The sequence below is a fragment of the Sebastes fasciatus genome, chromosome 1, assembly GCF_043250625.1.
Source record: "Sebastes fasciatus isolate fSebFas1 chromosome 1, fSebFas1.pri, whole genome shotgun sequence".
Classification (NCBI taxonomy): domain Eukaryota; kingdom Metazoa; phylum Chordata; class Actinopteri; order Perciformes; family Sebastidae; genus Sebastes; species Sebastes fasciatus.
The window spans coordinates 29,358,372-29,372,647 of record NC_133795.1 but is presented as its reverse complement, the minus strand read 5'-3'; the positions used below and the strand labels follow the sequence as shown (position 1 = coordinate 29,372,647).

Here is a 14,276-nt window from a genome sequence, read left to right as displayed (position 1 = left end):
ATACATACACCACCCCATAAAAGAAAGGGAGACAGAAAGACCTGAAGAATAAATGTGTGTGTCGGGTCTCGCGTCATCCACGGGGGTTTGTGCGGAATAAATAAATAAAGAGAGGAGGAGCAGAGCGGCGAGCGTGGGTAGCATGAGCTGCCATGGCTAAACAAACTATAAATACTTTAATAGTATAGAATTAGTGCATGCTGTTACAATACTACCATTTAATACTACATTTTCACATTAAATTAAATTTTCTTGGAAGAAGTTATTTCAATAATTGTCTTTTAATTTGAATTTGCCAATGCCAGCTGCTCCATTTCTTTTTCCTCATTGACATGTTGTTTTGAAAACTTCCCCTGAGAGAATAGTCTCTGTGGGATTGAGGAGGCACAAAGAATTATGGGACAGTTTTATCATTTAGCTCCATTACCTAGTGTTTGCATGTTCATATCTTTCTCAAACAATATTTGCAAACGAACATTTCCCTATAATTTCCATGCTGTTAATATGTATTATAAGCAATTTGGACACAGGGTCACAATACTGCTTGTTTCTGGGAAGAGCAGTCCAAAAAGAGTACAGCTATTTAACAGGAAGTTAGCATCGCCCTGGTTCCCTCGACAAAAAGCCAATGGGATTTTTCCATTGGCTTTTTGATTATTGCAGAAAATAAGATCTGTGGCAAACAAATCTTTATGAAACTTACTGTTTTGTTCAGCAAGATAATCTACACAAATGAACACCACTTTATGATTATTGAAGTGTGAATGTGATTGACAGAAGTATAGAACCATAGACAAACTACACCACGGTCACTGAACGTGTGTATACACAACGAGGCTGTAACGGCGGATGAGTTGGCGTGATGACGTTAAGTAGTCTCATTTAGCCACTTGTTAGCAACCGCCTCTTTTAAGACACGTAAAAGCTTCAAAATTCATGATTGGGATATTTACCGATGTATTTTATGTTGTAGAACAAAATGTTAAAATCTCTTAAGCTTTTGTTAACCACAGACTTTATTTCAGTCATCTAAAAAACCCATTGACTTCGATACAAGGGAACCGGAAGTGCTACAAATGCTAACTCATTCCTGGGTTTTAGGACTCATTCCTGCAGCAATCTATTCTAATGAGCCTGCATGCAACATAGGAAGGGGAGCCAAATCTGAATGGCTTGTTGAATCACATGTTTTCGGATCTAGACAGCCCACAAAAAACTGACTGGGTTGTCGTATTTCACGGTTTGGGGGTTGGTCGACACTCCAGATACCCAAATGTATGTGAACTAGCACTGAGAAAGTGAGTTTTTCATGATATGTCCCCTTTAAATATTCAAGTCCTAACCATTACATAAACCCTTCAGCAAGGTGCACACTGTTAATATTTCACTGAATGCTGGATTTATCCATAAAGGAGCACTCCAGTTTATTACAATTTCAGTCCTACAGTATGTTTTAGCTTTGTCCATCATTTCTAGTGGTTAAGATAACATTGTACTCATCAAAGAAATACCTGAGATCTTAAGATTAAGCCAGATTCTTTATTATAACCTCTTTATTTGGAGGTAAGCACACAAAACCTCGTTGCATAATGGAAACTATGTAAAACTACAAAAAATAAGATCCACATTGTAATAAAGTGGAATCATCCTTTAAAGCTGAAGCTATTGTAACGATGAGTGTAACCATGTTTCCCCCTCCTCCGTCCCCTCCAGACATATAATGACCCTGTGGATACAAAAGGTGGCCAATCGGGCCAGGGTTCTCCCCATATGATGCCAGCCAACCCGCCCCTGTACAGCGTGCCACCTCCCCCCCAGCCGTCGTCGCCCTACCTGGGCCCCGGGGCCTTCCCGCTCACCGACCTGCAGAGCTATGCAGGACACGCCCCCCGCCACGCCCTGTCGCAGACGCTCAGCCAATCGCAGATGCTGCCAAGCATTAGTGCCTCTCCCCCTTCCTCCTTCCAGATCAGCCCGCCCCTTCACCCCCACCAGCAGCTCTCCCTGCACCAGAGCTCGCTCCTCAACCAGCCTATCCGCATGCAGCAGGTCCAGTCCCAGCCAATCATCTCTCACCAGATGGGGCTGCAGGCCTCTCTTCACTCCCCACCTCCTGGGCAGCAGGTATGGCAACGAACTCAGACGCACTCCCTGTTACGGAATAGTTTATACTTGAAGATATGTTGGCTTAATTTTCTTTCTTCCTTTCTTTCTTTCTTTCTTTCTTTCTGTCTTTCTTTCTTTCTTTCTTTCTTTCTTTCTTTCTTTCTCTCCAGGGTTTTTCCCACCTCCAGTCAGAGTATCAGAAGAGCATTGGGGGTTCCCAGTCTCCAGGAGCCCCTGGCCCTGGTCCAGGCCCTGGAGTGGCTCAGAGCCATGACTGGGACAGTGAATACTGCAATCGGGAGTGTGGCAACCACTGCAGGTCAGTGAAGACAGAGGAGACCGTTTTATTTGCTTCCCACAGTCTGTTTTTTCCGCAATAACCTTCGTTACTGCGACTCATCAAATCATAGAGTCTTGAAGGACATTTTGAATGGAGACAAATTAATTGATTTCAACCACATTTTCATGTGCTGTTTGATGTTTTTAGTGAAAGAAAAAAATATAAAAAATAGGCTATTGGGAAAAAGTAAATGATGATTTTTCAGGTTGAATTTGTCAGATAGATCAACATATCCTCATACAACGGTTTGTATGATATTTTACACAAAGTTATTCCTCAATTTGCACACGTTTACCTTAGAATGTCCAGCAAAATGTGAAATAGACTTCCGTTTAGACAACGTAACCACTTAGTTAGGTTTAGGAAAAGATTGTGGTATGGGTTAAAATAAGTACGGAAATGGCGTAACTTAAGAACGGAAGTTATGTGACAAATAAATCAACGTTGACTTCTGGTCAACGTAAAAGTTGAAATATTCCCCATTTACTTTTGCAACGTATCCTCATACAACAGTTCGTATGATATCTTACAAAAAGTTATTTCTCATTTTTTTGTGCGTTTTCCTTTTTGTGACGCACGTGTCAATTTCCACCCCAGTCTTTTCAAAAGAAACTTCCGTCTTCACAGGAAACAACATGATTTGGTATTGGTTTCACACGGGGTATGAACTGGGTAAAAGGTCTGTGTTTTTTGACCCACCCATCCACCCCGACCTCCTGCCTATGCAGCTTTCATCGCTCTTTATACTTCCTGGTTCATGATTACGTACAAATTGATTTTGTGGGATATACATGAATCAAAGTGCATTACTTTTCATAGGTATAGCTACAAACGGTGTATGAGAACAGCCTGGATAGATACAGTCCAATCCACGTCTTAGACCAGAGCTCAGGAATAAGCATATATAGTCTTGTCAGACGTCTCTCCCACTGCTTTCACAATATAAGTGTTGAAAATTGTCAGCTCCGTTCCAGCGAGACAGGGGAGACAGCTGGAGAGGTAATGGTGAGATAATAGAGCTTGTCATGTGTTTGTCAGACAGCGGTGAAAAACAGATGTTCCTAGTACAAGTTTTCACTGTTATTGTACTAAACGGTTTGGCAGCCAGTGCAGTCCTGCAGCACGGGGAGATATTCAAGCTAAAGTAGTATGAAATGTGTCGTTTAATTTTGTGTTTGGTAGTTAGGTAGAAGCTAAGAGAATGGGTGTTCTGGCTTAAATTGTGGTCATGTAAAGTATTTGCAATCGGAGGAAATTATACCTCCTTTTGTGTTTCAATTAGGGCTTTCAATCGATGTAATAATATTTAATTGTGATTAATCAGAAATTTTTTTATCTCTTCAAAATGTATCTTAAAGGGAGATTTGTCGTGTATTTAATACTCTTATCAACATGGGAGTGGACAAATACGTTTCTTTATATGAATGTATGTATATATTTATTACTGGAAATCAGTTAACAACACAAAACAGTGACAAATATTGTCCAGAAACCCTCACAGGTACTGCATTTAGCATAAATATGCTCAGATCATAACATGACAAACTGCAGCCCAACAGGCAACAACAGCTGTCAGTGTGTCAGTGTGCTGACTTGACTATGACTTGCCCCAAACTGCATGTGATTATCATAAAGTGGGCATGTCTGTAAAGGGGAGATTCGTGGGTACCCATAGAACCCATTTACATTCACATATCTTGAGGTCAAAGGTCAAGGGACACCATTCTCAACAAAATTTAGTGTACTTTAGCGTTTGGAGCCTTATTTAGCCTCCATTCTGACGAGCTAATATGGGTTTTCTAGTTTCATGGGATACCAGTATCCTCACTCTAGCTTTAAAGCTGAGCCCGCTACAACCTCCGAAAGATCGATTGAGTTAATGCGTTAACGAATTTAGTGGCCTTAAAAATGAATTTGCATGACGGCGTTATTAGCACATTAACAGCCCTATAGTGTGAATCCTTCTATTCTTTAACATTGTGTCCTTGTTTGTAATCTAACCTGTGCTTCTGTTTTTTATGTCTTATTTTTCCTCTCCAGTGGCAGCATGATTGGCAGGGACAAGCCACTCTACCTCACCTGAAACTGAAGATCATGCTCTGTCGACAAATACGACACCGAGGAGTCTACTCTCACCCCCCCTCACCCCTATCCCCCCAACCCTCTCTTCTGATACACACTTAACATACAATAACACACATAGACAGACACACACACACACACACACAAACACACATTCCGCCTCCCGAATCACCACCACCACCGCCACCTTTTTTTGTCAATGTAATTATTATTTCTCTCAGTTTCTAGACAAATTTGTGACCAGAGTTTTTTGACTATAGATGACTGCTGTCTGTACCACTTAATGTATTAGCAGTCCTCTTGCTGTTTAAAATTTGCCAAGCACTTATAAGGCCCCCCCTCCCTCCCTCCCTCTTACCTCCCCCCCTGACCCCCTTCCTCTCTGAGTTGTGCGTCTCCGCCCTCTCTGATACAGGCCGGGCTGTAGAGCACTCACCATCAAAGTCCCCTCAGGGACCCCATCCAGCTTTAATTAGAATGAGAAGACAAAAAAATACTCTTCCTCTTCTTTAATCATTTTAATTTTTCCTTTTGTGTTTCTTTTTGTTTGTTTCTTTTTCGTTGTTGTTGTCGTTGCTGTTTTATTTATTTCTGGCTTGCGAAAATCTTTTTTCTCTTTTTTTTTTGCCAATAAGCGTTGGGCCCTGTACTGTAGAGAAATATTAACTTCTAGTAGGTTCAGCGCAGGCTTTGATGTTACGGTAGCTTCGCTTAAGGGCCTGCAAATTGATACAAAAAGCTTGGGTGGGGAAACAAAACAAAAAGAATAGTTTTTTTTAATATTAAAGACCTGTTGAGGTCTACTGAGCTGTCACAGTGTGATTGTAAATATCACTTTTATGGGATCAAATTGGGAATTGGAAGTCCAGATAGATTTGTTTCTTCTTTAATATTACATGTAAGTCATTCTGTGTGTGTGTGTGTGTGTGTGTGTGTGTGTGTGTGTCTGGACGTTAGAATGTACCCCCATTCATGACGTGTGAAGTGTGTATGTGCGCGTGGACAGACACGTGCGGGAGTGTCTCAGTGTTCGTGTGTCGAGTCTTTCTCGTGAATTTTAACAGCCTTGTGCAGCTGGATTTTCAGAGGAGTATTTCACACTCTCGTTCTTGCATTAAATCTGTGCTCACTGGTGTGTTTTTTTTCCAATAAAGTTCAATCTAAAACTGAATACACAATATGTGTCCTGCAGATCATTAAATGGAAAAGAGCCAGGTGAGAGACAGAGAGGGAAAGAGATAGAAAGAAACGCTGTGAGATAAAAATGACATATAATGTTGCAGGTGGAGAAAAAAAAAAGATATTGCCTCAAAATGCCCCCCCCCCAACCCCACCCCACCACCACCACCTCCCTTTTCTTATTTTGTCTGACCATAATGTCAATTCTGTCTCCTCGACATGCAGAAGTGAAGTAATGAAATATGTGAATGGAGCCATCACATCCACATTACGGTGATTTTTTTTTATAAGTTTCTACTTGGTGTTTGGTTGTGTTGATCTCATCTTTTTAACTTTTTTGTGTGATTAACAGAAATGCATTTTGCTGACAAAGACATCTGTATTTATCTCTTTACTGTAGCATAATTTTAGTTGTTACAGAACTATAACATTTTAAGTTGTGTAAAAAATAATAAAAAAAAAAAACCTGCCAATTGTAGTTATTTTATTTGTAAAGCCAGTAATGATAAATATTTTAAATGGTTATCGATATATTGTTTTCGCTAGTTTACCCATCATCAGCCATTTGACAGGTTTTCTTATTTATGAAAGGAATTAGATCACTTTTGCTTCTTACAATGGAGGTGTATTTTTATTCTTATTTTATTGTTTAGTTTCCTTTGGTTTGATAAAAATGCCGATGACCACAATTTTTTTTTCTTTATTTTTTACATTTTGGGTGCTGCTCCTTTTTTTTTCTTCTTGCCAGCAGCATCTGTTTGTGTCACAATGCTTCTTTTATTTCAAACCTGCATAATAAAAAAAAGTTTAAAAGTGATCACGCCTGATGTCTGTTAATTTCCCTGAAGACTTCTTCTCTAATGAGATGATAACACCTCTTTCTTTCTTTTTTAAGTAATCATTGTTTTAAAGATCCACCAACACCCCCAACTCACTGTACCTTATTTGCACTTACGAGGGTCACATTTGTATCCCATCTTTATATTTAGCTCAGGGCTCCGATGGCATTAGCTAATTAGCCGTGGATACAGAGTACACCAGCCAGCGTGGATATTGCCAGTAAACTATCTTAACAAACAAGAGAGCAGATGCGAGAAGACGTTTGCTTTGCTTGTGAAAGTGGTGCATCGTAGGCGTCTAGTGTGAGATAAAGAGAACAGAGAAACGCAATGTGCACACAAACTCAGGCAACCGTCCAAGTACTGATTTTACCCCAATTGCACACGAGTCTTAGAGACTTTCTGAGAGAAGAGAGAGATTGAAATGGAACTGTCACGATCGCTCCATTCAATGTTTTATTCATTTTACGTCTGCCTGCCGTCTCTTCCTCAATAGTATTGAATTGGCAAATAGATCATTATTGCACAATTGGAGAACCTGCCACTTTGTGATATGACACACATTATATGAAAATCACAGTCTTAATACAATATGAGATAAAAGAGGTTTTGGGTGCAGCCACACAGTCGGTGCCTTTTGTGTATATACACAGTTGTGTGTTTTTATTTCTTCCTATTCTGTGTTTTGGGTGTTGCCTCTCCTCTCTAGCTGTATTATATTTGTGCATACATCTTATTTTTCTTTACTACACAGTCTCTCTGTCGTACACAGATGAGCTCTCTGGCAGTCGTTGTCTGTAGTGATACTGTAGTAAATACTGCGAGAAGACAGTATCACTTTGACACTCCCGTCAGCGCCCTTAATCCCATCCCTCGTCTCGGAGTCAAAGTCATGAGGCCGACGGAGAATGAAAAGCTACAATTTATGGGGGGAGGAGGATGCCATTGAGAAGAGAAGAAGGTGAATGCAGCGGTCTTGTTGGTTTCAAGAGAATCCCAAAGACCACCGCAGTGACGAAATGGATGGCATCAGTTTAGAGCAGGCTGGTTGACGAAGGCGAGGTCTGTGTGGTGTACATTAAGAAGGTAGCAAAATAAAAAGATGCAAAACCACTATAACTAACTATAGTTCATTAAAACAAATCATTTGAATGATTCACCTTATTTTGTGTTTTCTTTTCAACGTATCCTCATACAACGGTTCGTCTGATATTTTACGAAGTTATTCCTCATTTTTTGTGCGTTTTCTTACAAATGTGCAGCAACATGGGACGCACGTGTCAATTTCCGCTTCCAGACTTTTCAAAATTAACTTCTGGATTGGTTAGATTTAGGCAACAAAACTACTTAGTTAGGTGTAGGAAAAGATCGTGGTTTGAATTAAAATAACTCCAGAAGTGGTGTAACTTAAATACGGAAGTTACGTGACAAACAAATCAACGTTGGTTTCACACAAGGTACGAACATCAGTCTGCTGGGTGAAAGTCTGGTGTTTTTTTGACCGGTTCCATCCACCCCGACCTCCTCCCTACACGACGTACGCTCTTCATAATTCCTTGTTCACAATTACGTGGATTACAAACAAAGTTATGTTATGGGATATATATACAAATTACAGTGCATTACTTTTCGTAGGTATAGCTAAGAACGCTTTACAGTGAACAGCCTGTCCTTTTGGACCCATGTGTTTGATATGGTCTTTAGGCGACATAAAATGAGTTAAAACACAGTGAATCTTTCATTCAACCAAATTATTTTTTAAGATAAGATAAGATAAGATAAGATATTCCTTTATTAGTCCCGCAGTGGTGAAATGTGCAGTGTACAGCAGCAAAGGGGAAAGTGCAAAAAACAAGATGCATCAGCTAACACAGTAAAAAAAAGAGCTAAACAAAGTGTAACAAAATATGAACCATTTAAATAGAAGGAAGTATAAAAATAGGAGAAGTATATACAGTATTGACAATAAACAGACTATTAACAAAATTGCACAAATTTAATGAGGTTTGTTTAATGATGAAACAAGTCCAGCGTCCTGAAAATGAAATATTTCAGGACAATGTTAGACTCAGCGACTCAGTATAACAAAGCAAGTTCTGATAAATGTTTCTCAGTGTTGGAAACTCCCTATGAGCATGACTGCCACATGAGTTATTAATTTATTTGTGTGCAACTGATTATTAAAAATACAACCGTGCATGTACAACAGGGTGAGCATGTTTGTAGATGCTGAATCTGAGGTCAACCTCAGCGTGTGTGAGTGTTCGACTGTGGAGTCTCTCAGCCAACGGTGGAAAATTTCCATCACCAACACGCTTGTAAGATCCTCCCTGTCAAAAAAAACGTTTATTTTCTTAAAAAATGTACTTCATTTGTTGTGGTGGAGCAATGCACCATCACTTTTCGTGCGAGCGTGAATATAAATATGGTTAATCTGACCACATGAGACAGCTAGCTAGCTGGAGCTTATCTGTCCTTTGAGTTTAGAGTGATGCAGGCCAGAAGGTCAGCGGGTGTCTATGGGTGAGCTAAAGGCTCGTATACACACAGAGAGCACCAGACATACCGAGCCTCTCACAGACAAGCTACTGTAGCACACAGGCAAAACGTTTCAGTTGCAACTTTGGTGCTGCGGTGAAGCAACAAGCAGCAGGAAATGTGGGTGGTTTTAACAAGAAATGGGTTTCACTTTGTGTTCAGAATCAGTTAAGGTTTTTTTTTTTATGCTGACTGTACTGCACAAAGTGAATTAGTACATCGACAAAATACAATATTTTACACTACATATTTCAATTATGACTTCATTCTGGAGTACTTTTTAATTTAGCATAATTAGCAATTTAGCAGAAGTTGTAAATTATTAATGATTTCATCAAAGTCATGTTTTTTCTTTTGTCGAAGACCTCTGTCTGGAACAAACTGGGTTATCATTATTTTTTACATGACAGTTGCAGCTTGCATTCTCATAACTATGCAACAAAACCCCGGAGCAAACAAGGGGTGACAAAATATAACACATAGGACATAACACGTGAGGCACACAAAGCACACTTGTGGTTTCACACCTGTAGATGTTTATGTAATCCAGCGTGTATGCTATGTCAGCTTTGACAACCACCAGGTGCTGCCTGCGGTGGCCAAATTTAGTCCATTTCCTGTTTTTCTGATATTGCAAATAATAAAGATGTCTTTCAAAGAATCGGGGCTGCAATTTTTTTTACATAGCAAATTCTCCTGAGACTCATTGTGAAACATCAAGAGATGAAGACTTTCTCTCTATGACTGGATTAAACCAAATTAGAATGTCTCGATATCAATTTGGCTACTTTCTGCCTCACACACTGCAGGATCATTAGAAAATAGTATTATGACATTGTATGTCCAAAATAACACAATTATTTTTATAAAAGTGACTGAAAATCAAACTAAATAAACTGGCAACTGGTGCAAATACCAACACTGGTACTGGTTAACCCTTTAGGCCGTCAGATACCGACACTGTGGCATGGTCGTCGGCGTGTGATACGGCCACACAAGGTGCCCCTGTATGAGACGCACCGGGCTTTCCATTAACTACAATGTAAACCCATCCGCTTCAATAGTCAACGCTCAGAGAAAGTGCAGTGGGACAGTGGTGATGTAGTTTAAAGAGTGAAAAGACACACTAAGAGCGGGCGGGAGGGGAGGTGGATGAGTCCAACAAACACAAGGCTTTCATCCAGGAGGCCGCTGTTCCTGTCCCGTGCTTCAAACCGCGTTCCTAAACCTAATTAAGTGTTTTTTTATGCCTAAACCTGAAGTGACGCCAAAGGATATATCAAAGCGGCAGTGTGATGTGTTGGGATGCAACTGCGTGGCTTATTTCTCGCCTCAAATGTTTTCAGAAACACATTTCAGTGAACTATTTTCGTGAAATAAGAGAAGAAAGTTTCCAAACGATCCTCCATACTGGTTCCGGTTTGAAAGCAGGGAGCAGCAGCCAACGGCGGGAAAGCGTTCGTCCAATCAGGAGCCGAGAGCCTTGTTTCTAGGGACAGCCCACCAAGCGTTGGGAAGCGTCGCGTCCCCTCGCGATAAAAAACGCCCCTGTGGACACGTACCTTAAGGCCGAGGGCTAAGAGGCGGGGAAACGCTAGTGTGCTTGTTATGGGCCCCATGGATGCGAAAGATCGCCGAAATATCTGGGAAATCTTTTACTCGGTAGTCAGACTTTTTATTTTTTGCTTCATATGCTTCATAGGAATGAACGGGCATACATTGTCAAAGCTAATACGGCCACTAGAAGTTGCCGCCTAAAAAATAAACGTAAATATGGGTCGTAATAAGCTGCTTGCACAGACGACCTATACGGATGTTTTGTTTTTTTAAGGAAGATGGTCTGCACAAAAACATTTTTCCTTACAAATGTTAGTGCCACACGCATGTCATATAATTGGAGGGGCTCTTTGTTGGATTGGAACAGCAGTTACTATATTTAAAACTATAGCTTTGCATGTATGAAATAACATCTAATTTGCTTTTTATTTCATATCGCTTTATGTTTTCTTTTTGAGCTCTCTTTTAGAGAAGCATCTGATTGTGTTCATATTTCAGAAGCTGCATATGTCTGGCAGATTTTTTTAACAAGCCGATATTGCACTTTTGATCTTCACGAACACGTGGAAATCGTGGTTGGAGCCAGAGCATTAAGAAAATGGTGGCCGCAAGAGAAGACTTGTTTGATAAGAAGTCTCTCTCTCTCTCTCTTTCTCATTTGGCTGTGGGCTGTACGGGGCAGGAGCCCATATCCCTGAAGAGAACACCACTGTGCTCACTGAGTAAGAGGTAAAATAATAGTGCCTCACATTTCTCCATCTCAGCAGTTCTTAAGTCTTCACTTGAAGTGGAGATGAGTCAGATTGAGAACCACACACATAACTATTTTCTCATCACCCCTGCAGTCGTCTGTGAAAGTCAGGTCTCTTTATGCCCTGGATCACCTCACTCACACTGGAGCCACAAAAAACGGGACCAGCCATATGCAGTCATTTCAGATGTTTGTTAAACGCCGCAGCTGCTCTATTTGAGCAATATCGCCCACACATGCTGCACCTTAGATCCTCCAATAATTGCATGTTGGAGGGAGTGTTAGAGAGAAATGGCTGTGTTAGTGTAACAAGGTTCTGGTCCAGATGTTTGGGATTAAAGGCTTGTTATGAAAATACAAAATAGTTACTCAGGAAGTAAGGTATTCAGCTCTGTCATGCACATGGCATGTAACACTATTTGAATAGGCTCAAAGATGAGATTGGGAAAGGATTCAATTGAATATAGTGCAACATGTTGGCATGTTGTATAATAGACTAGTACTAGCATTTGGTTGGTGAAAAAGGTCCATGTTCTTAAAATCGGCACCATAGCAACCAAGCTGTGGGACATGATTTGCCAATATACAGTAAATGTAACTTCACAATGCATTTTTACACTTGCACTCATCGCTATGACACCCAGCATTGCTCAATTTACTCATTTAATTATCAAACACTGAATATTTAGGAAAGATTTTATGAAAATAAAAGCATTAAATGGTTGTTCATCTTTTCTAATTCTCTCATAGCAACAGCTAATTACTTCTAGTGCAGAAAAAAAAGCTTTTACAGCTATCTCTCGATATTATATCTCTCAATTTCTCCCATGCAGTGAGCCGTATGGTTTAAAAAAGAAGATACATATTGGTCCTTTGGTAGAGCACATCCTTCTTTTGACAACATACAAACAAAGGAACAATCAAACGGTTCAGACATGCCAACACCAAAAATGAAACGGCCAAGTATTTAGGAAGACATGAGGGTGTACAGGCTGTTTTAGCTAACATTAGCGCTCAAAATGCCAAATATCTCCCAGAATCTCAAGTCGTCTTCTGAAAGCAGAAAAATCCTGCACTCTCAAGAAGTATGAAAAAAAGGAACACGCAACACAGTGCCATTTTTGAGGCCTAATGGAGATATTTCTTAGTTAAGTTTGGCTAATGCTACTCAGTTAATACAAATACTGATCTTCTTGAAAAAAAGAAAAAAAGATGGTCAGAAAAATGAGATTGCTAGCAGTGACTAGTAGCTAAAAGTGCAAGTTAGCACTTGCGTCTTCTTCTGGGACTATAAATAAACGCTCAATTTCAAATGAATTTGATGAAATTTGCAATAAATATTCTTTATACCAAATAAATTGTCAAAGTTTGGTGGTAACTGTATTGTCATATGCTTAATTGTGTAAACCTGAGCTGTCTGGGATGGTAGCCACTGCTAAATGCTATACACATGTTTACTGTCTTTTTGGTTTTGCTCTCCACTGTGGAGCTCTTTGAACTTTGAGAGTTCACCAAAGTTGAACTTGGTGAACTCTACTTGCTTCGCAACCGGAAGTGCATATTTTTTTTGCCCCTTAGCTCGCATAGATTGAAAATGAAAGGGAGGTGTTGGTTTCAGTGTTAATGAAGTCGTGTTTCATTTGTGCGTGGAACATAGCTAAGTTAGCCAGCTAGCTAGCGTTGGTGACGTATATTGTGCAAGAAGAGAGATGTAGTTCACCGAGCGGTTTCACACAAAACTAAATGATACTACAGCAAACTGCTTCTTTCTTGACTTGCAAAATGCTGTTTTAAATTGACAAACATCATATTATGTGTGATTCATGGCGCAATTCCGGAATAAAAAAAAAAATGTGTCTCTCGCCGTTGACTACCGTACATATCTTTTCCGAAATAAGGTCCCATGCATGGATGTATTCAGAGAACTGGATACAGCGTTGGAGGCAGGGCCCCGTTCATTCCTATGAAAGTTGCTCAGTGGCGCATGATGCCAAAATGGCTCGACTTCCGAGTGGAAAAGTACCCGGATCTTCCGGCGATCCTCCGCATCCATTGGGCTCGGTCACGGGGTCACAACCGTCACGCTGTCGTCACGGCTTGCTAACTCTGTCTCCCAGCACTCGCTCCAGCCTCGGTCTGGGTCTCATTCACATGAACGAAGGAAGAGAATTAACTCTGGATTCGGCTATTATTGCATTTTACAACTTTTAGGACCTAATGATTTAAATAAGGGCTATTCAAGTGTTCATACTGGGAGGTTGATTCACCTAAAAAAACGGCTGAGTTACAGACGTCTTTTTCCCAATGTAAGTCTATGGGGAAAAGTCTTTTTGGGCCCAATGGTATCACATGACGGACACAAAGTTGTTATACCACCGTTTGGCCACTACAAAAACGACCGGTGCTCTTCCCGGGTGGTCCCATGGGGTCCACCAGAAGGGGCGTGACTTTGCCTCTCGATACACTAGAATCCGTTTACTGAGTTTTTGCGCCACCTACTGGTAGGTGGAATGAACTACATATAACACTGCTAACAAGCCAATAATCTATTAAACTCTGAAAAATTGTCACATTTGAAAAATATATTATATAGTTAATTTGAGTACTAACTCAAAGGAGGTTAAAGTGAGGACAAAACTGGATTGTCTTGTTTGGTCACTGTGAGCTCCATTGTGTCTGACACGTGGTATGTCAAGTATTTCTCATCTTTACTAATCAGTGTTTATTTACCTGCACAATCCAGAATGCTTTGTGCTTGTTTGCAATTTTCATATTTCAAATCCAATATATCATTCCATCTTTAAGCCCTATCACTCTTCATTTATGTCTCTGAGACAAACTTTCTTTCTTCCCAAGGGACATTTATTTTTGTCAGGTGCATCTG

General features: G+C 40.2%; 1 protein-coding gene across 3 annotated transcripts in view; it reads left to right on the top strand.

The window, feature by feature from the left end:
* The window catches only part of tox2 (TOX high mobility group box family member 2), a 114,026-nt gene extending 107,502 nt beyond the window's left edge, over positions 1-6,524 (top strand). For all 3 annotated transcript variants that reach the window (XM_074641926.1, XM_074641935.1, XM_074641943.1), the window contains 3 exons: positions 1,714-2,124; positions 2,277-2,425; positions 4,487-6,524. In XM_074641926.1, coding sequence (XP_074498027.1) covers positions 1,714-2,124; positions 2,277-2,425; positions 4,487-4,529 — 603 coding nt within the window. In that variant the 3' untranslated portion in view covers positions 4,530-6,524. The remainder of the gene's footprint in view (positions 1-1,713; positions 2,125-2,276; positions 2,426-4,486) is intronic.
* The last annotated feature ends 7,752 nt before the right edge of the window (positions 6,525-14,276 follow it).